This window comes from Betta splendens, chromosome 14, assembly GCF_900634795.4.
Source record: "Betta splendens chromosome 14, fBetSpl5.4, whole genome shotgun sequence".
Classification (NCBI taxonomy): domain Eukaryota; kingdom Metazoa; phylum Chordata; class Actinopteri; order Anabantiformes; family Osphronemidae; genus Betta; species Betta splendens.
In genome coordinates, this window is record NC_040894.2 from 5440061 (window position 1) to 5465862 (window position 25802).

Here is a 25802-nt window from a genome sequence, read left to right on the forward strand (position 1 = left end):
TTGACGCGGCTCATCGTGATTTAATGAAGGGTGTTCCGGTGGCGACACGGCGCGTCCGTTGCATTTCGCGTGTGACTCAGACAATGTGCTGAGACTGGTTCCTGTGAAATTGTGTTTGTCATCGCCGCGGCCCAACGGGAGGCAAAGCGTAGGATCGGCAGCGACGCAGCGAGTCCCCCGGCTGCGTGGCTGTCACTCAGCAGGCTGGAGAAACGGCCGGGGCCAATGAAACGTATCCCTGTCCTGTTGAATTGCACGTGCTGTTTGTTGTTATTGCAGGTTTGACCTGTATTCTTCCAGATTTTCCAGTTTGTTGGTATCGTCTCTAATTCGTGCGCACACTTCTTCTCTGTGTTGTCATGTCTCAGAGCACAGAGCAGGTCGCTGCTTTCTGCCGCAGTCTCCATGACATGAATCCCCAGGAGTGCCCCATGTCGTCGTCCTCCTCCTCCTCGTCTTCGTCGCTCTCCCCGAGCCCCGTGTCGGCGCTGCCGCCGGCCGGAGCGGCGGCCGCCCAGAGACAGCTCTCCCACGCAGACAAGCTCCGCAAGGTTATCAACGAGCTGGTGGAGACCGAGAACACTTACGTCAAAGTGAGTGGCAGCTGTTTGAAGGGGTCTTGGCATCACAAGCATCCCAATCAATCATGTGTTTGCCTTTTTGATAATACTGGATCAAGTACAATACAGCTGTAATGCCTCAGTCGTGACTTTGAATGTTCTAGGTGCTGATCCTTTTTATATGTCTTCCCTTTATCCCTTCCAGGATCTGAACTGCCTCATAGAGCGCTACTTGATGCCTCTGCAGAAGGAGAGCTTCCTGACACAGGATGAGGTACCGTCTACCTGACTGCACCGTTTGGGGATCGAGGCTTAATGAAATGCTCCTAAGGAAAGAGCCGTGTCAGCATTGTGCCCTGTCTGGCTTGTTTGCAGCTGGATGTCTTGTTCGGAAACCTCGGGGAGATGGTGGAGTTCCAAGTGGAGTTTCTTCGAACGCTGGAAGATGGAATTAAACTGGTGCCAGATCTGGACAGGTTGGAAAGAGTGGAGCAGTTCAAGGTGACAGTTTACATCAGTCAGCGTTTAGTATGTGTTTACAATAGTTGACTGATTCTCAAATGTATTTATTTCACACGACCTCTTCATGTTTCCACAGAAAGTGCTCTTCTCCTTGGGTGGTTCCTTCCTGTATTATGCCGATCGCTTTAAAATCTACAGCGCCTTCTGTGCCAGCCACACCAAGGTCCCGAAGGTCCTGGCTAAAGGTAAAAACATGCATGTACTGCACCACCCGAGGCTGCGGTTGAGCAGCTGCGCAGCGTTTCTTTGCAGCCACGTGTTCGCTAAGAGGCAAGAATTCGTGCTGCTGACGGCACGGGGGGCAAGCTGCAACTCGTGTTAGCTCACAACCAGGAGTGTGTGTGTGTGTGTGTGTGTGTGTGTGTGTGTGTGTGTGTGTGTGTGTGTGTGTGTGTGTGTGTGTGTGTGTGTGTGTGTGTGTGTGTGTGTGTGTGTGTGTGTGTGTGTGTGTGTGTGTGGGGCCCAACACATTTCAAAGCTGCAGTTCACACTGTGTTTCCGCTCCTCCAGCAAAGACCGACCCAGAATTCAAGGCCTTCCTGGCTGAGAGGAACCCCAGACAGCAGCATTCATCCACGCTGGAGTCTTACCTCATCAAACCCATCCAGAGGGTCCTGAAGTACCCATTGCTGCTGAAGGAGCTCTACTCGCTCACTGACCCTGACAGCGAGGAACACTACCACCTGGACGGTGAGCTGGAAACCAGTGTTTTAGACCCCCTGAAACAAAAATGAATAATAATAATAATAAAGGAATGTATGCTGTTATGACACGCCGTCCATGTTTGTCCCCATCAGTTGCAATGAAGGCCATGAACAAAGTTGCGAGTCACATCAACGAGATGCAGAAGCTTCACGAGGAGTTCGGAGCGGTTTTCGACCAGCTCATCTATGAACAGACGGCAGATAAGAAACAGGTGAACAGCTTGAGCCCATCCTCACCGTGATCTGCTGCACATCCAGTATCTCACACACGGTGACTTAAACCTATATTTGTCTGGTCTGTCTCAGGTGGCCGACCTCTCTATGGGGGACCTTTTGCTTCATTCCACAGTGGTGTGGCTCAACGCTCCAGTCGCTTTGGTCAAGAGCAAGAAGGACCCAGATCTGGTTGCTTTTGGTAAGAATCATTTTCTGGCCTTGGCCTCCTTTTAACCTCCTACTGTACATAAATAAGACTGGGAGAGAATCTGTACTGCATCGTTAGTTATAGGGCATTGCTGTTGGGTTTGGTTGAATTGTCTGTGATGCATTAAAACGGCCACAGTCTGGCAACAATGCTAACACAGATTATACAATAGAGGGTGACATGTCCTTTTCTCACGCTTATACGCAGCATTTGACACTGTTATATAACTTCCTGTGTGAAACGCTGTCACGGCGGCAGGATTTCAGAGGGACAGATGTAAAGTAAAGTATAAACCAATATCCTCTATGAGCGCTAATACAGCTGTATATAGATAAGCAGTAATGCTTTGCTCAGCAGTTGTGTGCCAAATGCATCATAACACTGGAACATTAGACTAACTGTATGTCATGCACTGCTTTGATGCAGTAGATAACAGTGAATAAAGGGAAGCTCATCCATGGAAATCTGCATTACTTTATTGTGAAATGCAGCATGTCGTCCGTACAATAAGAGGCTGTCACACCCAAAATCGGTCTGTGGAGGAATTTTGCTCACCTCACACTTTGGCTGAGAGACACTGATTCTACACGGACGTGGTCCCTGGGCTCGGCCTGTCCGTCGGCTGTTTTTATTCCTTGAAGCTGTAACTAAAAGCAACCGCTGACACGCGACGTTAAGCCGCCGCTGCAGTAAATCGGCCAACAGCCTGATTGATGCAGTGAATGAACACGGTCTCCTAATGGCTGCTTTCATGTCCCCCCTCGTCTCTCCCTTTGCCCCAATTAAGTGTTCAAAACAGCAGTGGTGTTTGTCTACAAAGACGGCTCCAAGCACCGCAAGAAGATTGTGAGTAATATTTTTATCTCTATTTCCTGTTGATTAATTCCAGCCCAGATGCTCAGTGTTGGAGGATTTACTGTGTGTTTTAAAATGGCTCAAGTTCAAACGGCAAATTAAGATATGAGGAATGTTCTCTGTCACAGGACAATGGGCTGAGTAATTGAATGAGGTTAATTGTATTAGCTGAAGCCGTTCGGCGCCTGTTTTTACCCTGGAGTCCCAGTGCTCTCTGCTGTCACGTTGATGAACTGCATTCAACCAGCTCCTCTCTCACAGGGAGGCTCCCACCGAGCCTCGGTGAGCGACGACCGGGATCCTTTCCGCTTCCGCCACATGATAGCGACCGACTCCCTGCAAGTCCGCGCCCCTGCAAGTACGTCTGCCTGAATGGACTTCACCAGAAACACTGTCATTTAGACACAGAACCTGTGAATAGACCTGTGTTCAATGTTCCTCCCTGTTCTGTGTTAACCTAAAATCACCCTGAGGCAATTCAGCATGATCGTTTATCTGTTTAATGGCCTGTTGTTAAAGAGAACGAAATTGATGGCGGTAATTAAGTGAGTGCTTTTAAAGATGTAGATTGCATCACTCTTCTGTTTTTATCGGCGTAACAGACTCCGAGGGAACGGCAGTTTCTGAGATAGTTCATACAAGGTCTGAATCTGAAGGGAGGCCGGAGAGGACCTTCCAGCTGTGCTTCAGGTACGGCTGCGCTCAAAGTGTTCCGACGCCGAGCGAAACATCCTCCGCTGGGACGGTGTTTTTTGAAATCGCGTGTTTTGTGCCGCCTGCAGGTCACCAGACAGTAAGAAGGACTTCCTCAAGGCAGTCCAGTCCATCCTTAGGGAAAAGCAGCGACGGCAGCTCCTGAAGACCGAGTCTCTGCCGCCCAACCAGCAGTACGTCCCGTTCGGGGGGAAGCGCCTGTGCGCCCTCAAAGGGTCGCGTCCCGCCGTGAACAGAGCAGGTGACGGCGCGTCGGCGCATGTGGCCACGGATTCATGCCAGTAGCTCCGCACACTCACCTGTTACATGCCATTGTGTTCTCCAGCCTCAGCTCCATCCCGGGCGCTGACCAGACGGAAGCTGGTGAGGAACCGCGTCACCATCGACACCGACATCATTTACCACGGCAACAACAACAACAACAGCAACGACTCGGAGCGTCCTCCGTGCCGCGCCCCCCACTCGCCGTCCTCCCAGCATGCCCTCCTCCGCTCCCACAAGCCCCGGGGCGAGGACACCGACCGCTGGCTGGAGGAGCAGTTCGACCTGGGTTGCTACGACGACAGCGGCGAGGCCATCGACATGGGGCAGATGAAGGAGACCGACATCCTGAGCGACGACGACGAGTACTGCAAGTCCGTCCGGGCCGCGTCGGCGGAACCGGCCGATCTGGAGGCGAAGCTGCAGGGACTGGACCTGCGGGACCGCGAGGCCGACAGAACGAAGCCCGGTGACGATTCAGGCTCTTTGGACTCGTTGACCTCGGCCGGCGGCTCCGCGTCCCGCTGCGCGGCCCCCGCGGTGAAGCTCGCCCCCCTGAAGCAGTGTGCTGCAGAAGGGGCCGCCAACAAAGACCATGAGGTCATCTGGGTGCGGAGGGATGAGTTTGCTAACGGGTACAAAAGTGACGTCTTCTGATGAATAAAAGTGGTGTCTTGCACTTTTTACATATGAGTGGAGGAAGTTTGGGAGGAACCCGTACGCAAGCTTTAAGAATACATGAGTTGGACATAATAAACCTTAACCAGTCCTCCCAGTTCCACTTCCCTGCATCTCCCTGTTCTGACAATCCTGAGTAGTACTGAGTCCAGAGATTCTCACCCTGAGCTGCTTAAATGTGAAATACAAAGGCATTACACGCACCCGTGGAACGTGAACGCACCGTATGGACGAGACGGCACCGCACGTGCACGTGCACACACGCACAAACACACACACACACACACACACACACACACACAAGCGTGTGTACAGTAAATCCACCGCAGGCGGAAGCACAGACACGGAGACTCCAGGCAGCTAACGGAGCACAAAGAGACGGCTTTGATGAACTTTGACCTTTTGGCCAGAAAATGTCTATTTTTCAACGCAGGAATGTGGCTGTTCTATTTTTCTGAGTCAGGAACCGTGTTTGTACTTTACCACTCAAGGGCTTTTGGCTTCCGAGCGCTGTGGGGGAGACGGCGGCGTCCAGCTTTTAACTTCATATCAGCTGCACAGTGCCGTCGACCTCTTGTATAAAGGCTCACTTTGCCCCTAAGCAAATCCTTGTTAAACCTGGTTTGGACGAGATAGTTGACATATTGTTTATTTAATTCTTAACTTTCTGCTGTAACTTTTGATGTTTACACCTCGGACAAATCCCCAGTGTTACCAACCATCATTCACGTGTTTGCTTTCAGAAACCGGCTGAAGGATGAAGACACTTTCACCCTTCACACGAATGTTTCGACCCCGTTGACGACTAGCGTAATAATGAATCCCTACAACGATCCTGTGCTACTTGAATACTCATTGTTTTGAAAGGAGCCATGTCAGTGACCGTACTGTAACTGCAAGGAGATATTTACATGCAGTAAACCCCGAGATTCTCCCCTTCGACCTTGGTCGCGTCGTGTCTGCATCCCAGCCGGAAACAAGACGGACCTCGCATCTGTTTGACATGGTCTGTGACTGTACTTCCACTCCACCCCCTCAGCATTTCTTGCTCTGTCCACCAGGCTGTACTGTTTCACTGTCTCCGCACTGAGATACATGCACACCTTAGTGGAAGCAACATGCACTTAAAACCTAACTGTGAGGCGGGCGGGGGCAGACTCCCAGTTACAGTGTGAGGGGTGGATTCGTATTGTGTTTCTGTTCTGATACTGGTTTCGTAGGTTTTTAGCTTAGTGGGCGGTGACGTTGGAGCTGAGGTACAATCACTTGGCATTGGAGGTAAATCCTGGGAGAACCCCTTTGACTACTCCCTTTGTACTTTTAAAACTGTGTTTGTATAGAAAACCGTTGAGTATCATAATTTTTATGTCAAAATAAATTCTCTACATTTAGCGGCGTTGCAGTGTTATTTGTTAACAGCGCTTGTGAAATCAAGCTGTATTCTGCTATAACACCAATAGGTTTTCATTATCCGGATGAAACTCTCACAGGGGTTATTGCTAGATCACTTTTTATGCGTGTCTATAATTTGATCAAATACTAACGACCATTTTGTGGATTGAGATGTGTGGAGGAAATATTAAACAAACCCAAGCCCTATTCTGACAGAGGAGGTCGTTAAAGTGTCAGTGGGACAAAATAGCACAAAGTAGGTAATAATAATCTGACATATAATTAAAGTAAGACAAAGTGCGGCTAAAATTCAATTTGCTTGATCATAATGGACAGTGTGCGTTGCATTCATTTCTGCTGCTGTTTCTCTAGCTGGCGTTGCACATGTGTGCTGCAGAACAGAAGCTCCACAAGGCACAGCTCTGCTCTGTATTCATATCAGGCTGGTCTGGCGTAGGTCTGCTGCCCAAAGACTCCTCCTGGAGAAACGGGGTGGTCATTTTCCCGACTTAATTATGTTTGTCCATAGGCTCTTTTTTGACAGGGCTCCAAGTTGATTTGGCAGGTTTTTCTCACATCACTTGGCTCCCACCTTTGAGAGAGTCCACAAACAGTGTGATAAACAAAATGTCAGTTTTGACATAAATTTCGCTGGGGGCCAGGAGACGGCGGCCTGGTTGGCACAGGGAATGGGCTGAATGTCAGGAAATCAGACAGCGGCCCACAAACCGTGCACGTGGCCCCAAAAATCAGTCATTTTCGGACACACCACTGAATCAGGTGACATCACTTACCCCAACTGTTATTTAAGCAGTTTCAAGAGGCAAGGTGCAAGATGGGAAAGCGTCCAGTGGGGCCGGGAGATAAAGACCTTGCTTTTCTGCAGTGGGAGATAATCTGGCTTCTGCCCTGTAACCTGAAGATTACTCTGCTCTCATCAGGACCGGTGGAGGAACCGCTGCCAATCCATCTGCTCCCTAATCCAAACCGAATGAAGGCCAAATAGCCAGAGATAACGAGAATTAGACCACGGGTGCTTTCAGCATAAAAACTGCCCTGTCTTCAAAATAAAAGCCAGGCATTATTTAGAGGATGTAAAGACTCTGGCACAGGTGGTGTAAAGTCAGTCAAAGGATGTAGGAGTTTGAAACCACCAGTACTAACAATACCTCGAGGAACAGGTGGTTTTCTATATCCCTTTATTTTGAAAGACATTACCGGATGTTAGCCAAATTTTAGCTCCTTTGACGCCGATGCGCGCTCACTCCACTCTCCAACCGGTTTCTCCTGCGTCTGAGACGCACGGACTGATGAGTGGAACAACTGGACCTGTTTCCTCGACCTGTTCGAATGCATTTTGTTGTCCAAACTGGATCCTTGATATTTTCCCTCATCGGGTTTTTTTTTTTTTATTTCATCTTTGTTGCGTCGGAGGAATGCCGAGTGGAAAAGGGTCGGATCGGGCATGAAACTTAAGCAGCGCGCTGGAACGGCGCGTCGGGGGCTCCGCCGCTCGGACGGAGGTCGCTTCTCCGTGTCATGCCGCCAGAACTAGCGGCGAGGTCACCCGGAGCACTATGGGGGAAGGAAAGCCACTTTTCCTCGTTGTCGTCTGCGCGGCGCAGCTGTGCCTGAGCTCCGCGCAGGTCCTCAGGATCGGTAAGCGCAACAGCTGCTCGCGCTGTTTTACGCGCGGTGCCGAGCGACCGCACGCCGCCGCACCTGGGTGCTGAGAGCGGCGCTCAGAAACAACGGCGCTTGCCTCATTCTGCCTGTTTTGACTTTTTGTTCATTTGCACTTTTGTATATATTCTGTTCGGTGTGAAAACGCAGTGTTGTGATCCCCCTTAGCTTTTGTTCAGTGGTTACTATGAGCTTTGTATCCCACTAAAACTGATTATGGGATTACTTGCCCCCGGTTATCTAAGAGGCAAATTCACTTTACTCCCCAATGGTCCATTTACACATGTCTGTCTGTCTGTCTGTCTGTCTGTCTGTCTGTCTGTCTGTCTGTCTGTCCGGTGGAGGTGCCTGCACCTGCGTCCTCTCAGCTCACCGGGTGCGAAGCAAATGATGGATGATGGTACTTTTGCCTCTTTAAATGCTTTTGATGAATGAAATATTCTCATGGTTTTGTATTTTCCGCACTATTTTTACACGTGCAGCAGCAGATCGTCACAAATCCTGAAACCTGTCCGTCGCTGGGATGGATGCGGTGTGATCAGCCCCGGTCCCGCTGTCGCAGGCCATGCAGCCGTAATAACAGCGGTGACAGAACTTCACCCAGGTTTGATTGGACAGGAGGGGGCTGTTAACGCTGTGGGCTCTGTTCATTATCCCAGCGTCTCATTTTCAGCCTTTAAATCAGACCATAGTCGAACAGTAATTTGTGCATTTAATTGCCTGAATAAATTGGGAATTGGTGTCACTGCCACCTGCTCTAAAGTTGGAGAGACAAAGACCAGTGGAGGTTTGATAAACACTGGCCCTGTGTCTGTTTATGCTTTAAATCACAGCCTTGCAGTCGCCGGTTCTAATTCCTAGTGTTTGATATTATACAGTGAATAATGTATGTGGTAAATACGACGCCGTAAACAACATATGCACAGGATATTACTGGTTTATAGTTCAAAATAAAACCTTTTTTTTTGGATGCCAAGTTGTGAGCCAACGTTTAGGTGACAAATGCGTGCGTTAGCTGGTTCTGACAGGGCAGCTTGGCTTTTAAGCCCAAGGGCACCACCACAGAATCTCCTGTGGGTGGGATTGATGATCAGCTTAAGACGGCCCGAAGACACTGTTCTCCGTTCGAATAATAATTTGTGTCTTTATGAGACAATGCTGCGTTGTTAAAAATACAGGAATTGGGCGTAAACAGCCTCAAACCTCATCATTCATCATATTTTTGCGCTTCATATTTGTGTCTGGGCTGCGTTTGGACCACGCCGATGACCCCCTGATGGAGGCTGGTCGGCGTTTTACAGCTCCGTCGAGCGTGGACGCCGTTTGCTCATTTTGCCGGGTGCAGTCGAGAGCTGCACGCGCTGGGGTTTTATGAGCTGGAGTTTAGCTCTGGGTCACACATTCATATTCAGCACCATTGAAGAGCAGTGCTCTTTGATGGTTCGGCTCATTGAACCCAATGACAAAACCCAATACGCTCCCCTTTAACATCATCATCGCACAAGTGTGAAAAGAAATTACAGAATTGCAAATCTGGGCTCCAGGTGTTAAGTTTTCCTTAAACCAAATAGATTTCATTAAATCGCAGCTTCAACTTATAAAATAACTATAAAAGGGCACCTGCTCGATTAAATTCAGGTGCTTTAGCCATTAGAAAGACAAATGAATCCACTGTGTTCTCCCAAATTGCCAAGTTCTGGAAAGTTGGCTCCACTTGTGCCAGTGATATTTACACAAAATACCTTCGCACTGGCTGCGGCTGCAGAACGAGCTCAGCTCGAGTTGCATTCACTGTACGGGTCTCATGAGGCGTCGCGTGTGATATGCAGATGGCGTCGGGGATGGGAAGCGAAGGCGTCACAGTTCTGTGGTGTCATTTGCCTGACTGAATGACACTTGTGTCCGATTAATGTGAAAAATTCATGAATTTGCAGCGATGGGGACTGAAAAGGAAGCCGTGGTCTGTGACAGAAGCCGCAGCCACATGTTTATTAGCCAGATGTTGCATCACAGTTGATTTCTAGTCTATTATTAGTTATTTTAAAGATGTTTTGATGTAGGACAACTTCTCTGCATCTCTGATTTGCATCCTGTGCGTGTTCGACCCTCCATTTATTGTCAGGAACACAATCTTCCCCTTGTATTTGTGTGTTCCTTCGCATCCAGAGCAGCAGGATAGTGACACGTGTGCCGTTCAATGTTGACACGAGCCCCTTCCCGTTCACCACACAGACGCCTTTCCTGCAGCCTGTAGCTGGAAGAGGTGCACGGCTGCCCCTCGCTTTCACTGGAACGTCAACAGTTTCTGTCACTGTCAGCGAAATGGGAGCTCTCGTGCGCTCCTGCGTTTGCTCAAACCAGGAGCGGGCGATTCTCAGCGTCGCTTTTTTGATGTTGAAGTTTGCTCGTGCAAACAATCTGTATGCTAATGCGCCCGTGCTGCTTATAATCACCAATTAATTATTCAGTTTTCAATCTTTAATGTGTGAATCAGTCATTTTCTTGGAACTGTGGCAGGCTGACGGCAACGCGCTGTAGAAGCCGGCTAATAAAAATGTTCATGTCATTTGTGCAAACAATAAGTCAAGAATATCTTTATGTAGATTGAAAGCAAACTTCTTCCTACAAGTATTAATCACAACAATTATATTTCATGTTTACAGTCATCCTCAGTTTAATAATGAGCCTCCCTGTGTTTAAACCAGCCTCCATGACTGTTGAGTGTGATTGTATTTTATGCAGATCAAATCTACCTGGAAAAACCCCAGATGCATGTTAAACAGCGTTTCTGGGTCCATGGAGTCCATTTGCGCTGTCTTTCAGGACAGATGGATGTGTCCTGGGGCAAATTATTCCTCATTATGTGTTAACCGAATGAATAAATGGATGCTTTTACTGCTGCGAGGTACATTTATTCATTTGAAAGCAAAAAAAAAAAAAAAACACCTTGTTTTTGAAGAGTCCCGTTTTTATGAGCAGCAGTTCCAACCAACAGCAGAGTTCAAACTGTTCCGCGAGAGAGGACCAAGCGTGACTAATGCTGAACATAATTATTTGTAATTTAGTAGGTGAAGTATGGATGACACGATAGCCTCAGTGCACACAAACATCTTTATCTCCCCGGCGGCTTGTTGAGCTGATTGATCGGCTGACTGACAGCTTGGCACACGGCTCGCGTTTGTTCTCCAGCTTTTGTCTTTTATTTTGTCACTGCAGCAGTAAGATTCGGTTATTACTGTTACTAACACTGAGGGGGTCACATGTGGGGGTTATGCAGGTTGTGAATGCGAACCTGCCTGTGCAGACATGTCAGAGCACATTTAAACTGGTTTATAAGTGTTGCTCACGGGTCCACTCTCCATTCTCCATCTTCCTTCAAATTGCCCATTTCACGTTTTTTTTTTTTGTTCCGGCCCCGACTGATTCAACTTGACTCAGCTTTCAAGAGTCTGTTTTGAACCAAGGAGCTCTTAAAGCCCTTTTTATTTCCTGCTCTTTCCTGCGTTTGAGCCGACGCCTCGCATCTTCCGCTGGAAGATGACAGGATGCTGATGAGACGTTTGGGGGCGATGTCAGAAGCCCGAGCTCCATTGTTTCTGCGGAGCTGCTGACAGCTGGTCGGTGCCGCGCTCCGAACGCCGGCCTTGAATCCCCGCATGGTAGACGGGGGGGGCGCTGACTCAAAGGCACCGTTGAGCCCTTTTTCCCCACTTTACAAAATACTTTATGCCTTTGAAAAAAAAATTGCACATTTAATATTCCTGAAAATTTACAGGTTTCTGTGGGAATTAAATAAATGAAATCTCTGCTCATGTGAAACTGAAGCAGGAACGATCAGAACTACAAATATTATGCTTTTATTGCAGACATCACATCTTTATAGCTTTGTTTATGACTGGGGTGAAACGATCTGAAATCACTGCCCTGACGTCAGATAGTGTGTAATCATGCAGACAGTATTTTGCTTTTTATGTAAAAAGTCTGCACATCCCGTCTCCTTCGCTGAAGACATACGACTGTTTGGCTTTTGTGAATTGTGGGAAAAGGACTCGGCTCCAACGCAGACTCCAACTTACTGTATATATTTATTACCTTTATTGATTTATTGATTTTACAGCAGCCACTTGTGGATGCAAATGTGAAATCTATTCATGGGATTTTCGGACTGTTTGCTCTGTTCCTCGCAGACATTTTTCACCCTGCTCTCGGTTTCTGGCGTCTTTCCTGCTCCTCATCAGACTTAATGTCGCGTGTGGTGTCTGTGGCTTGTTGGGATTTTAAGCAGGCATAATTCCTCAACCCACACGCGACTGCAGAACCTATTAAATTGAGATCCGTTATCGCGCTGGCATTGTTTGTGGCAGATGCTGTGTTATTAGAGCCGCGGTGCTTCGTCTCCATGCGCAGGGGGCATCTTTGAGACGCGGGAAAGCGAGCTGGTGAGCATGGACGAGCTGGCGTTCAAGTTCGCCGTGAATAACATAAACCGCAACAAGACGCTGATGCCCAACACCACCCTCACCTACGACATTCAGAGGATCAACCTCTTTGACGGCTTCGAGGCTTCTCGGAGAGGTACTGTGTGAAGCTGCGATGCGTTCAGGTTCCCCTCGTGGTGTTTCCCAGGAGACACCCATGCTTTTTCTGCTTCTCTGCCCCCAGTGTGTGACCAGCTGGCTCTCGGGGTGGTCGCCGTGTTCGGACCCTCCCACAGCTCCTCCGTCAGCGCCGTTCAGTCCATCTGCAACGCCCTGGAGGTCCCTCACATCCAGACCCGCTGGAAGCACCCGTCGGTGGACAACAAGGACACCTTCTTCATCAACCTGTACCCGGAGTACACGGCCATCGCCAGGGCCATCCTGGACGTGGTGACCTTCTTCAAATGGAGGAAGCTGACGGTGGTTTATGAGGACAGCACAGGTATAGTGGGGCCAGGAACCTCCCAGCGGGAGGTTCGAGGTAGAAGAGGTCAAAGGGCAACGCCTCACGGTGCCCATTGAACCCAATCTGTTGCCGATCAAACGTTGCCACCAGCAGGACGACGTGGAGCGCTGCCGTTGAAATGTCATAGCTTATGGATTTTCTTTTCCTTTCATTTTTGATCAGAAATTCATTTTTCTAAAATGTCACACCTGCACAGCGAGAGTCTGGGGGATGTGGGAGGTGAAACGAGGGACGGGATGCAGCTTATCTGCTCGACGGCCCTCAGTTTGCCGGTTCGATTCCCCGCAACGGCGAAGACGAGCCTCGCTGGGTCCTTGAACAGGACGCCGACCTTGGGGAGGGGGGGGGGTTTTGGCATGACAACACAAACAAGGGGCGCCATCTTTTTTCATTAGGTCTGATGCGGATGCAGGAGTTGATCAAGGCCCCGGCGAAGTTCAACCTGAAGGTGAAGATCCGGCAGCTCACGCCGGGCAACCAGGACGCCCGGCCGCTGCTCAAGGAGCTGAAGAAAGACAAGGAGTTCTTCATCATCTTCGACTGCTCCTATCGCATGGCTGCAGAGCTGCTGAAGCAGGTGCCCGTTGACGTACCTCGCAGATGCGACGCAGATGTGACTGTTGTTGAAACTCTGCTCCCGTTGCCTCGTTTACCAAAAACTTTATCAAGTAAAAACCTGGAAGTGTAAAAAGTTTTACTGTAAATGACCCTCAGCTCATTCACCATCACATGGGCTGTTAGTGCTTAGGCGGAGCTCATTTAACTTGGAAGCTAATGTACAGTGGATGATTGATGAAATTAGCATAGATGCTTAAAAATATATTTGCGACTATTCTTGGGTTTGATGATTCGAACATCCCCAAGGACTGAAAATACGGAAAGTTCCTGCATCATTAAAAAGTTGCGTCTGTCCTGGTGCTTTTCATCCAGTTTGTGCTCATTTGCCGTCACTGGAAATAGAGACATTACGTAAACAATGCACTTGAGTAAACATTTAGCTGAGTTAAATTCCTCCTTATCTCTGTAAAGTTGCACGCTCAGCTTTGAAGGATGAAATAAAAGGACTGGCTGCGTTTGATGGAAGCACCAGCGCCTCACTGTCTTCTCATTTGGCAGCTTTCCTCAATGGGGATGATGACGGAGTACTACCATTTCTTCTTCACGACTCTGGTGAGCTGAGAGCCAGCGCGGCCGCGGAGCACATCGCGCGCTCGCATGTGGACTCACCTCCTCCACCTCCTGTCCCCTCCCAGGACCTGTTCGCCCTGGACCTGGAGCCGTACCGCTACAGCGGCGTCAACATGACGGGCTTCAGGCTGCTGAACATAGACGACCCGTGGGTCGCCGCCACCATGGACAAGTGGGCGGGTGAACGGCTGCAGGGGCCCAAACAGGAAAGCGGGCTGATGGACGGAGTCATGACCGTGAGCCCGGCCTGTAGTTTCACATTACAAACCTCCAGCATGTGTTTTTTTTTTATTTTTATCTTGGTGTGATGTCGTCCTGCTCGGGGGTCTGCGTCCCGCTTAGCCTCCTTCTCGCGCCTCCTGCTTTGCAGACGGACGCCGCCCTGATGTACGACGCCGTGTTCATGGTGGCCGTGGCGTCGCAGCGGGCCACGCAGATGACCGTCAGCTCCCTGCAGTGCCACCGCCACAAGCCGTGGCGCTTCGGACCGCGCTTCATGAACCTCTTCAAAGAGGTCAGATAAGCGTGACTCCAGAGACCCCCCCCCCCCCCCCCCCCCCCCCACCACCATCCCCACCCCCCGCTGTGGCTTTTAACTCAACCACCGCGCATTTTGGATGAGATCCTTCCTTTTCCTGTGTGTAAAATGAATCAAAAGTGGATGTCAGATCGTCGGGGGTGATGCGTCGCTGTAATGGCTCCTTCCGACAGGCCGTGCCGAGCTTCTGAGGGTACACAACATGAAAACGTACGCTATTTATGTACTTATAAGTTGAAAGCGTGTGGCCCGGCCTGACAGCCGCGCTGGATGCCTACAGACAGAAATGAGGCCTTTGATGCACAAGTGTTTTGATCTCTTAAGTCTTAAATCCAGCAGAGGACCATTGCCTGCCATGGATAGGGAACATTATCATTCAATCCCCTCACTATTATCCCCCTCACATCCTCCTTCTCGCTCGCTCGCCCGCCCGCTCCCGCGCTCGTTTTCTTCTTTGCTTCCCGCCGTCTCTCTCCTACAGCTTTCCATTTTGTTTTGCTACTGTCCATCCTTTGAAGCGTCGGCCCTCCTGCGCTATTCATCACTCGATAAGAGCCTTTATGATGGCAAGAGCCAGTAATATGTCTCACACAGCACTCAATTAAAAAGCTTCTCTGACAACAGAGCGCACAATATGAGGACACCGCTTTCATTTCAACGAGTAAAATTAAACCCCGGGCACTGTAACCTGTCCGTGAGTTATTTATGGTGCGGTTTCAGCGCGTTTCTGTGGACAAAATGAAGGGAATTCTTTTTTAATCTATGAACACAAATGATTTTTTTTTTAAAGTGTGCATCATTTTATGGCAGATGAAAATCTTCAGATGTTCATTTCAGCCGATGCAGCAACGCGGTTCGCTCCGCGTCTTGTTTCTGATATATTCTGATTGATTTTCTCTGCTCTAATCTTTTTCAGAAAACGATGCAGAGATGCAGAACTCTGCTTACGTGTCTTAAATTGGGGAGAGACGCAAAAAAAAAAAATGAAAACTCAATTTTCACACGAGAAAGAAGATTTGATTCTCTTCTGTCATCCCATAGTTCAGTTCTTTTCAACATGATTCAGACTTTTTAAGTGCAGGTCTATGCAAATACAGCAGGCATCTGCACGTGGACAGTGGCCGACGATCTACAGGGAGCACATTTCAAAGAGTCTGGTTCAGATCTGTAGAACTCACCTCTACGTTTGTGCTCCGCAGGCTCAGTGGGATGGACTGACGGGCCACATTGTTCTGAATAAGACGGACGGCCTGAGGAGGGACTTTGATTTGGACATCATCAGCCTCAAAGAGGACGGCACCGCCAGGGTGAGCGCAGACGCTGAAACAGCCTAATTACACCACTCTCATGCTGCTTCTGCGCTGGCCGGCTCCTGATTCCTTCCATTAGGCCGTGTGCGTGTGTGTGTGTGTGTGTGCGTGTGTGCGTGTGTGTGTGTGTGCGTGTGTGCGTGTGTGTTAGTGTGCATGTGCGTGCGTGTGTGTGTTTGTGTGCGTGCGTGTGTGTGTGCGTGTGTGTGTGTGTGTGTGTGTGTGCGTGCGTGTGTGTGTGAGTTCATCATTTTATTTGCGTCACATCTCCTCGGCCTTCAATATAAATAATCCTAGGATCCACTGACGCTTCTTCTTCTCCCACGCTGTTTGCTGCGTTGCCCCCGTTGCCGTCCGTGCTCACCTTCTCTAAAGGGAATTGTCGAGGGCGGAAGTCGACTCACCAAAAGGTGGATCAAGGTTTGTGCCAGTCCCTCGTTTGGTCCGGGCGTCTGGTGTTTGCCTCCCTCCCTCCCTCCCCGTCTCACCCGCTCCCCGCCTCGTCGACTCGGTTCCCCTCCGCTGATCTTGTGCACAGCGCTGCCATGTTGTGCGTTCCACATTTTGTTTGGCCTCTGTCAGAACTTCATCGGGTCGAGCTCTGGCTGCAGGCTGACAGCAGCTGTCGAGGTGCCGATGCGGCCGTGTGTATGTGATTTTAATTACATTCCGTGCTTTTACCCGTCAGAAGTCTCCACCTCAGAGGAAACATATGTTAAGCACATGAAACGCTTGTCTTCATGATCGAGAAACATGAATTATCAGTGCGTTGCAGTTCCTGAACGCTAAACATGGAGCTGTGGAGCTAAGCAAAGTCAAAATAAAGTCTTTCCTCTTCAAGTTGTTGACTCTGGAAACAACTTTCTTCCTCTCTTAGTCTCGGCCTGGCCTAATATGGCTCCCGCTCGGTTCGTAACGCGTTTCCAGTTTGATTTGGTTCTGGATGGAGATGAGCTTTCCGATTCGCAGATAACATTTTACTCCCAGCATAAAGCAGAACGTCTGTCAGCTCTTGTGGCACACTTTGTTGTTGGGAGCCGCTCTGCTGTGCATGATAAATTTCGAAGGCCTATACACAGTAAATCCATGACTTAAAGGTTTAGGAGATGATGACCGTGTGCTTTATTTTTCGCAGTTTGACAAACATACAACATGAGCTGGATTTAGTAAAACCGCACAGTCTCAGACCAAACTACCTCCCGAAATATTGCTCTTACACCCATTTATATTTGGGATTGAGAACAATGCAATTAATTAAATCCAGCCCCGTTCTCCGGGTTCCTCATCTGCGGCGTTCAGCGATAAGACAGATTTATTGACTCCTGCGCTGCTTGGACTCCCGCGAAAAGTGGCACAGTGGAGATAGGGAGGGCTTTTAGCAAGGTTATAAGGGAACACATTTACGACGCGTGTGGCTGCTGTGAACAGAATAAGATAGAGCGTAATGAGGGAAGCGCCTGTTATTTTTCCTAATAAGTAACCCCAGATAGCCCCATTGTAAAGAACATGCCTGTGCCTCAACTTAAGAGGTGCCTTTGTGCACTCATCCTCCGCATAGCTCATTGGTTCTGACTTGAAATATTCAATTTCAGTCCCGGTTGGTTCACGTTACGAGTGGCCAGAAGGAAACGAAGCATGTCTGCACCTCGCGCTTTGGCTCCGCTAGTAATGAATCCTAATCATGTAATGCACTTAACTTCATTGCATCAATACCGTGACCTCACCTGACCTTTGCTCAGTTCTTAACCGGCGAGAGGATTGGAATTTGAAAGGGTCACAGTCCAGCTGCCAGACGCCTGTTCTAATCTGATAACTCTGGATTATAGCGCCTGGTCGGATGAACCGGACGCTCTACGCCGACGTCAGGCCGCTCCCCGGCTCCCGGACCCTGTCTCACCCTCAACCTCCTCCTTCACGCTGTCCCTGCTGGTGTGTGTCAGCTCCTCAGTGTCACTTAGAGCTGTATTAGAGCTCCCATATTTTAACGGTAGCATGCACATTTTGGCGACTTTTCATTTATTTCAGATATAAATGCTGGCGTGCCTCTTCGCTCAGAAGCAAAGCAGCTCCTCATCATGCAGAAATTGCTTAGTTTCAATAGTTGTGATAAACAGCTTGATTGTCTCAGCTGCACAACATTTTCAGTATCTGAGCGTGAGGTAAATCGATGCACACAACAGCGATATTGACTTTGAGCAGAGAAGCTGTACCCTCGACTAGTTGTCTCTTCATTTTCATGTTCGCCACAGAGAAAACTAAGCTTTGCTCAGAATAATCAGAGCAAAGAGGACGTTGTAAAGGAAAACGGAGCAGAAGGTGGAAGCCGAGCCTTGCACCGTGACTCCGGTAGCAGGTGTCAAATGTTCCGCCACTCCCTGCGGTTCTGACAAAAGCGCCATCCAATAAAGCCCGGGCTCTGTTTGTCTTTCCAGATTGCCGTGTGGAACTCGTACAGGGGGATGAACCTGACGGAGAAGACCACCCGAGACAAGAATACCAATGTGACAGACTCTCTGGCTAATAGGACTCTTATTGTCACCACGATCCTGGTGAGCAGGAAGGTTAAACAGAGGACTGAGGAAAGGAGGGTGCATAGTGTATGGGAGGCACAGCACACGCATACAGGGACAGGAGGGGAGGTTATAATGGACGGAGAAGCTGATGGAGAACTGATGCTGAGATTTGCATAGTTTCAATCAGTGCATTTACAAATTCAAATATAATTCGTTCATTTTATTCATGCAGGAGAATCCGTATGTGATGTATAAAAAGTCCGACAAGGAGCTGTCGGGGAACGATCGCTTCGAGGGCTACTGTCTGGACCTGTTGAAGGAGCTCTCCAACATCCTGGGTTTCACCTATGAAGTCCGACTGGTGGCTGATGGGAAATATGGCGCCCAGAACGACAAGGGGGAGTGGAACGGGATGGTGCGGGAGCTGATCGACCACGTGAGTGCAAGTGAAAAGAAGGAACCATCTCCTATAACCAGACGCCTTCATTCAGCCTCTCGCTCCTTCAGGTCGCAGACCTCGCTGTGGCTCCGCTGACCATCACCTACGTCAGAGAGAAGGTCATCGACTTCTCCAAGCCCTTCATGACCTTGGGCATCAGCATCCTGTATCGCAAGCCCAACGGCACCAACCCGGGCGTGTTCTCCTTCCTCAACCCCCTGTCCCCGGACATCTGGATGTACGTGCTGCTGGCCTGCACGGGCGTTAGCTGCGTGCTGTTTGTGATCGCGAGGTGAGACCCCGGATCGATGCCTGGGATGGAGGTAGAATGCATGACAGCTCTGGGCATTTTCAGGAAAACAGACTCCGGTGGATGTCTGAGTCGTGACAGTACCTCAACAAATCTGTAATTTTGTGAAGTTATTCTGAAATAACCAAAAATATGCTTTTAGCAAATTGGCTTCTACTGTTGGGCTTAAGTATCCAGGAGTAATTGCAGCCTGCTCTTTGCAGTGCACAAAACCCCCTACAAGCACCTAGCAACCTGTAAGAGAAATTGATTTGTTGTGGAAATTAAAATGCAAATCAAAATGCACTGAAATACCTGGAAGCCTGCGACGCGGCGACTTAGAGTTTAGCTGCAGCGCGTCCGTCGCACATTCGAATGCGTTGCAATCCCGTCTCCTCTGGTCCTCCAGGTTCACGCCCTATGAGTGGTACAACCCGCATCCGTGCAACCCGTCCTCCACCCTGATACAGAACAACTTCACTCTGCTCAACAGCTTCTGGTTTGGGATTGGGGCCCTCATGCGACAAGGTACAAGCGCTCCCCTGCTCCGAGGAGGGAAACGGTGCTTACACCTAAAATGAGGGGTTTGGTCAGAAAAACAAACCTGCAGCAGCCTCAATAAAGAGGCTGCTGCAGGTTTAAGACTCCAGAAACCAGATTAGTCTGTAGTAATCTGTACTAATGTGTGAGCTGTAAGTCCATTTGATGCCTATTTCACTTCTGATCATTGCAAACATGCTACAACAAGTTAATTATATGCGATCTACAATAGATGACTTTTCACTGCATGGAGAGATGTTCACTTTTTCATTTTGGGGGATGAAAATCCTATTTGAACTCTAATGTGAATCCAGCTATTAAGATAACATTAGTGGTCGTGCAGCCTTGCTTTGGAAAAATGTCAATACTTTCCATTATTTTTTGTGGCGTAGACTTTTTTGAAAGTGCAAAAAATGGCACCCGCTGCAAATCCACTCTGGTTACAACCTCCTGAACTTCTCTATCGCCACTTAATCTGATCCTTAGTGTGTGTCTTTACCGTGTGCCTCCAGGCTCTGAGCTGATGCCGAAGGCTCTGTCCACTCGTATAGTGGGAGGCATATGGTGGTTCTTCACGCTCATCATCATCTCCTCCTACACCGCCAACTTGGCCGCCTTCCTCACGGTGGAGCGCATGGACGCGCCCATCGACTCGGCAGACGACCTGGCCAAACAGACCAGGATCGAGTACGGGGCCGTGAGGGACGGGTCCACTATGACCTTCTTCAAGGTACAGTTGATGCATCTAGAGTCTTTAAGTAATAGTTGAAACTACCATACTGAAGTATCCGGTTTTGGAAACGCGAACTTCCATTAGGTTCACATTGGCAAATTTGAAAAGTTCTTTTAGTATTGCTTTAAAAATCCATAGAAAGACCTTATCTACAGTATATAATGTATAATTTGCTGTATTACCCTCCTATAATTATATAATCTCAAGTGTAGACAGAGATGCTTCATAAGAAGCTTACAGACAAAAAGAGGCAGTTATGACTCAGGAGGTTTAGGGATCATCCAATAATTAGAGGGTCGACGTGTCAATCCCCAGCTCCTCCAGTCAATGTTAATATGTCCTCAGACCCTGAACCCAAGTTGATCCTGCTGCTTTAGATAAAGTGTCTACTTAAGTAAAGTTTAAAGGCAGGTTTAAGGTTCCGTCCTGCCTGATCATCTGTGTTTCTCCTGCATTCGTACCTTTGTGTGTGTGTGTGTGTGTGTGTGTGCGTGCGTGCGTGCGTGCGTCTGTCTGTCTGTCTGTCTGTGTTTGTGTATAGTGTACGATTGCTTGTGTTTTGGCGTCTTTGTACTTTTAGCACACATGTCACCTTGTTAGTTTGTATTCTATAATTCATCCGTGTGCTGATGTTTCCTTCCCCACTGCCACCCACTCGCTCTGCATCCTGGTGGCTCAGCAGGGGTGATCCGTGCGCGGCTTTATCCCCCCCAGATTGCAGCCAGTGATTACGGCTGCCTGGATAGTGCGAAGCAGGCTGTGTTGATGGCTCGAACAAATTGAATCAGCTGGAGGAGATTTAGAACACAGCTGTCCCATTTTCTCTGACTGAGCGAGGAGAAACACACGCATGTGCATGCGCGGCGCCGCGATGAGTCAAGACATCTGGCTTATGATGACATTAATGTGCACGTACCCCTTGCACTCGTGCACACGCGTGAGCCCTTTGCTTCTCCTTTGCCAGAAATCGAAGATCTCGACCTACGAGAAGATGTGGACGTTCATGAGCAGCAGGCAAAACACTGCGCTGGTCAAAAACAACAAGGAGGGCATCACGCGGGTGCTGACGACAGACTACGCCATGCTGATGGAGTCCACCAGCATCGAGTACATCAGCCAGAGGAACTGCAACCTCACGCAGATCGGGGGGCTCATAGACTCCAAGGGCTACGGGGTGGGAACGCCTATAGGTAAGAGGGAGGGAATGGAAGCAGTGACCAGAGCTCATCAGAGTTTGATATATTATGATGATATATTGGAGCATTTTGTTGCAGAGGGTTATTGACAGAAAGTTGCCAAATGTCCTTGTGAGGGAAACGTGATCGACTGCGCGCGTTTAACAATTCCGACGAGCACGTTGCAAAGCGCAGCCCCAAATCTGATTCACATAAACGCCTCTGAGAACATTAAAAGGCACTGAAGGCCTTTGGGTAATTGTGTTGCGAGAACAGGAGTTTAATCTAAGGCTCCAATTTGCTTGGAATTAGCATTTTTATTCCTGAGGAGTGCGACAGCGCCGCCGCGGCTGCCGGCTGCACACGGTCCTGAGGTCTGGGGCCAGTTTCGTGGATTGGGAGCCGGATGCAAGTCAACCTGCTGGATGGTTCCTTACGCGGTGCTTAGCATCATTCTTAGACTGTCTTTCATTCTGCTGAGGTTGAGCAGGACTCACCCGTGACCGCGCGGCGTCTCTCTCTCTCTCTCTCTCTCTCTCTCTCTCTCGCCAGGATCTCCGTACAGGGATAAAGTGACCATCGCCATCCTCCAGCTGCAGGAGGAGGGGAAGCTGCACATGATGAAGGAGAAGTGGTGGCGGGGCAACGGCTGCCCAGAGGAGGACAACAAAGAGGCCAACGCTCTGGGCGTGGAAAACATCGGCGGCATCTTCATCGTCCTGGCGGCCGGTTTGGTGCTGTCAGTGTTCGTGGCCATCGGCGAGTTCATCTACAAGGCCCGCAAGAACGCGGACATAGAGGAGGTAGGGGAGGAGGAGGAGGAGCAGTGGCTGCATGAAGCGCTGTCTTCCACTCAGAGGATGCTTGTACAGTAATAACACGACAAAGTGAGACCGCGGTGATATTTATGCTAATTCATACATCCAGAGGCTGAGAACAAGCAATCATTTGTTTGGCTTTTCATTTCCATTTAATTAATATTTTTAATTTTAGAGACCTATTCTACAGTAGATGTTGTTTGCTTCATCAACAATGATTTCCTCCAAACCATATTTGCTTTCGTTGCTGTCGTCTGTTCAACATGACAGTCATTACTGGCGTTTATAACCCATCTTTTCTTTCCTTCCCCGTCCCTTCTCTTGTTTCCCCACCCCCGCATGCCGGCGCCAGGCGTTTTGTTTCTTTTACGGGGTGCAGTCGCGTCAGTTTCAGCGCCGGGGCTCCACCTCGTCCTCCGGCACGTCCCTGTCCACTGATCTGGAGAGCGGCCGGCTACTGGGGGACGACACCGAGTAGCGGCACCTTTAGACCATAGGTGTGTGTGCTCCCCTCCGGCCCGGTGCGCCTGCGCCTCGGTACCGAGGCCCAGTTCTTTTCAGCCCGCTTCCTGAACGCTTCGAAGGTTTCCCTTTTCATTAGCACTGGTTGAGTAGCCTTTTAATACCAGCCCAAGCAGGTTCATTCATCCTACGTGTTCTGAGGAGGCGTTTGTGTGTACTTCGCCGGCCTTCAGGGAAATCAAAAGATAGGCAAAGTTGTTTGAATGGTTTCCCCCTCATTAAGCTCTTTGGTCGACCGGTCGGGTTGGCAGTGATGGAACAACACGCCGAGTTAATGTGTCCCCTGACACGGGGCCAAATAACTGCTCACCGTTTTAACGGAGGCACTGATGGATGGGATCGCAGACACACACAGACGCTCAAGGTCCTCACTGCACCACAGGGCTGACCTTGTCGTCCAGTCGCATGATCAATACTATTAATCAGGCAGATCATATTATAAGGAGGATACTGGACCATGATCATTCTCCGGTTTCCACCGCCGACCGAATATTTAACCCGAATTCGTCCTGTGGCGTCTGAGTCTGTGAGGTTCCACTGATGCTGCGTGTTACCGGTGTTCGTGGGAAACCCTGCAGGAAGCTGTATTCATCTGAGAAGCCTAAGGCGAAGCCCGAGGATGAAAGAGGAAGACCTACTGTGATCCCTGGATGCGGAGGCCGGCGGGAAAAACAAAAAAAAAAACGGGGCGTGACTTTGTGCTGCGAATGAGAATTGGTGAGATGCATCCAGTGAGCGCACCCTCAGGAGGAGAGTAAGAGAAAGGGCAAATAAACACGATTGAAGATTAATGACTTCGATGCAATGTATTATTCTGCAGAATCAAATAGGCCCGGGGCCTCTCATTTCAGACGCCCGCTCTTTGATAATTTCGAGTAATTAGCATATTATGAATTCCTCGCTCCTCGTTGGGGACGTCGCATTGTCTTCCATCTCTTTCATGACGACACAGCTGAGTTTGCATGTTACATCCGTACAGCTCTTTTCCAGATGCATGTCATTTCTGGTGTTGGCCCGGTCCCGCTGACCCGCACTCATTGGCTGCCTGGTCACATTCAGCCTCAGGCAGCCTCCTGGACGCCACTGCTGAATTCCCCCGCTAAATAAAATAGCACTCGAATCGGTCACGCTTCTTTTTAAAACTTCAACTTGAGTGGAAGTTGGTTTTACTGGTGCCTTAACCCTGGTCTCTCTCTCGCCCTCACTCTCTCTCCACCTCTCGCTCTCTCTCGCTCTCTCGCTCTCTCTCTCTCTCCCGCTCTCTCTCTCTCCCTCCCTCTCCCTCTCTCTCTCTCTCTCTCCCCCTCTCTCTCTCACTCGCACTCTCTCCCTCTCTCTCTCTCTCCCCCCTCTCTCTCCCTCTCTCTCTTTCTCACTCTCTCTCTCTCCCCCTCTATCTCTCTCTCTCCCCCTCTCTCTCTCTCTCCCCCTCTATCTCTCTCTCTCTTTTGCTCTCTCTCTCTACCCCCCCCCCCCCCCCCCCCCCCCCCCCCCCCCCCCTCTCTCTCTCCAGCAGTACGTCTCTCTGAGCACCATGATGGAGGACTTGGGCATCTCCCTGCAGTGCTACAGAGGCGTCCGGAGGCGGTCGCGTCCACACAGCGCAGCCAGGTCCACGTGCATCTTCTGTCAGCCGAAGCTGGCTGTGAAGAGGGAGGGGAGGAGGCGAGACTCCAGCAGCTGAGCCGCGAGACGGACGCTTATCTGTGGACGATGACTGATGTCGACGTGACTGTGCTGACTATTATACTTTAAATGTAGACGTCCTGGCCTTGTGTGCAGATTAATATTAAAACAGCTGTAAATGTATGACAATCTCACATTTTACGATTTAAAATACTTTTTTGCATTTTTTCAACCCGTCGTCTGATTCGTTGTTGTGGTCGTTGTTGTTTGTGGCTGGCGCCGGCGTGTTTCTGTGTGCGTGCAGGCAGGTACTGAGCCGAACGCCGGGAACACGCCTGCTGCTCCGCGTCCTTCAAGCGCCGACATCACTCACACACGGATGCACATACAGCGGGTTTGAACTGCTGCGGATGCGGTAGACGCAGACAGAGGGAACCACTTTTAAAGGAGTCAAACTCGCAGGAGGTCAAGGACAAAACACTTTTCCGTGTTTTCCAACAAGTCTCTTCAAAAAGTTTTTCCCAGTTTGAAGGAACTGAATTTAAAAACCTGAGGAAGACACATTCAAAAAAAGAAAGTCACTTAATACATTTGAACATCATATATTAAATATAAATTGCCAACCAGCAGATTTAAGTCATTAGAAATCTAATAAACAATTGTCCACAGACACAACTGTAATTAACATTCATTAACATATTGGAAAATCCCAAGCGTGGACACGTGGAACATGGATGGCTGTCATCGTGTCTCATTTGGATTTAACTAATCAATCGTGGCGTCTGATCTTTCATCAACACATCAAGTTGACGCTAATACGCCGCAAAAGAGCCGAATGTTCTTGAAGTAATATTTATTTCATTTTCATTGACCAACGTCGACTTCATCCTCACGCTCCGCGATACATCACCTGCTTCCTCGTATCCCCCGGGCTCGTCGTCCTCTGGAGCCGACCTCAGGCTAAAATAAATTAATCAGACGAAGTAAAATGGAGGCGCTCACTCACACTCACTGCTCCTTGTCCTTCTGCCTCCTGAAACAATTTAATCTCCTTCCCTGACGAGTCTGACTCAGTGACTCTCTCCTTTCATCTCACTGCACTTCCTGCACACACTGAAACTAAATGTTTATCGGGAACTAACTAGTTGGTTAATACAAGTCAACTGGCTGCAAATAGAGCTTGTTGGGCAATTAAATGTGGATAGTAATCAATAATGCCCAGCTTTCAGCAGCTAATGCAGTGACATTTTAAACAGGACGGAGCAAGTGGATAAATACTTTATAAATGGCCTCAGCCGGGTGACATTTCTCTCAGGGGACTGCATGCTCTTGTTTGTGTGCATCCTAAGAGAACTAGACCGAGCTTTTCTTAAT

General features: G+C 49.3%; 2 protein-coding genes across 11 annotated transcripts in view; both read left to right on the plus strand.

Annotated features, from left to right (window-relative positions):
• Positions 1–6109, plus strand: part of tiam1a (TIAM Rac1 associated GEF 1a) — a 32588-nt gene extending 26479 nt beyond the window's left edge. The window contains exons 18-29 of the mRNA XM_029173406.2: positions 369–593; positions 766–834; positions 936–1061; positions 1159–1267; positions 1593–1772; positions 1880–1998; positions 2093–2201; positions 2998–3056; positions 3327–3423; positions 3668–3755; positions 3848–4020; positions 4105–6109. Coding sequence (XP_029029239.1) covers positions 369–593; positions 766–834; positions 936–1061; positions 1159–1267; positions 1593–1772; positions 1880–1998; positions 2093–2201; positions 2998–3056; positions 3327–3423; positions 3668–3755; positions 3848–4020; positions 4105–4697 — 1947 coding nt within the window. The 3' untranslated portion in view covers positions 4698–6109. The remainder of the gene's footprint in view (positions 1–368; positions 594–765; positions 835–935; positions 1062–1158; positions 1268–1592; positions 1773–1879; positions 1999–2092; positions 2202–2997; positions 3057–3326; positions 3424–3667; positions 3756–3847; positions 4021–4104) is intronic.
• A 1023-nt stretch (positions 6110–7132) lies between these two features.
• On the plus strand, positions 7133–24660 carry grik1a (glutamate receptor, ionotropic, kainate 1a). Of its 10 annotated transcripts, none has more exons than XM_029174047.3 (18): positions 7214–7769; positions 12201–12368; positions 12456–12713; positions 13133–13314; positions 13854–13907; positions 13991–14161; positions 14296–14439; positions 15663–15770; positions 16149–16193; positions 18206–18322; positions 18519–18722; positions 18794–19017; positions 19424–19542; positions 20067–20284; positions 21252–21477; positions 22015–22265; positions 22633–22777; positions 24319–24458. In XM_029174047.3, exons 1-17 carry the CDS (start codon positions 7688–7690, stop codon positions 22756–22758), a joined length of 2697 nt encoding a protein of 898 aa, XP_029029880.1. In that variant the 5' UTR covers positions 7214–7687; the 3' UTR covers positions 22759–22777; positions 24319–24458. The 10 variants fall into 10 exon arrangements, 8 of the variants coding, with proteins under 8 accessions (XP_055358027.1, XP_029029880.1, XP_029029879.1 ...); XM_029174046.3 differs by having other exon boundaries at positions 24316–24455; XM_055502052.1 differs by lacking the exons at positions 22633–22777; positions 24319–24458 and adding an exon at positions 21775–21902 and having other exon boundaries at positions 7209–7769; positions 22015–22181.
• The last annotated feature ends 1142 nt before the right edge of the window (positions 24661–25802 follow it).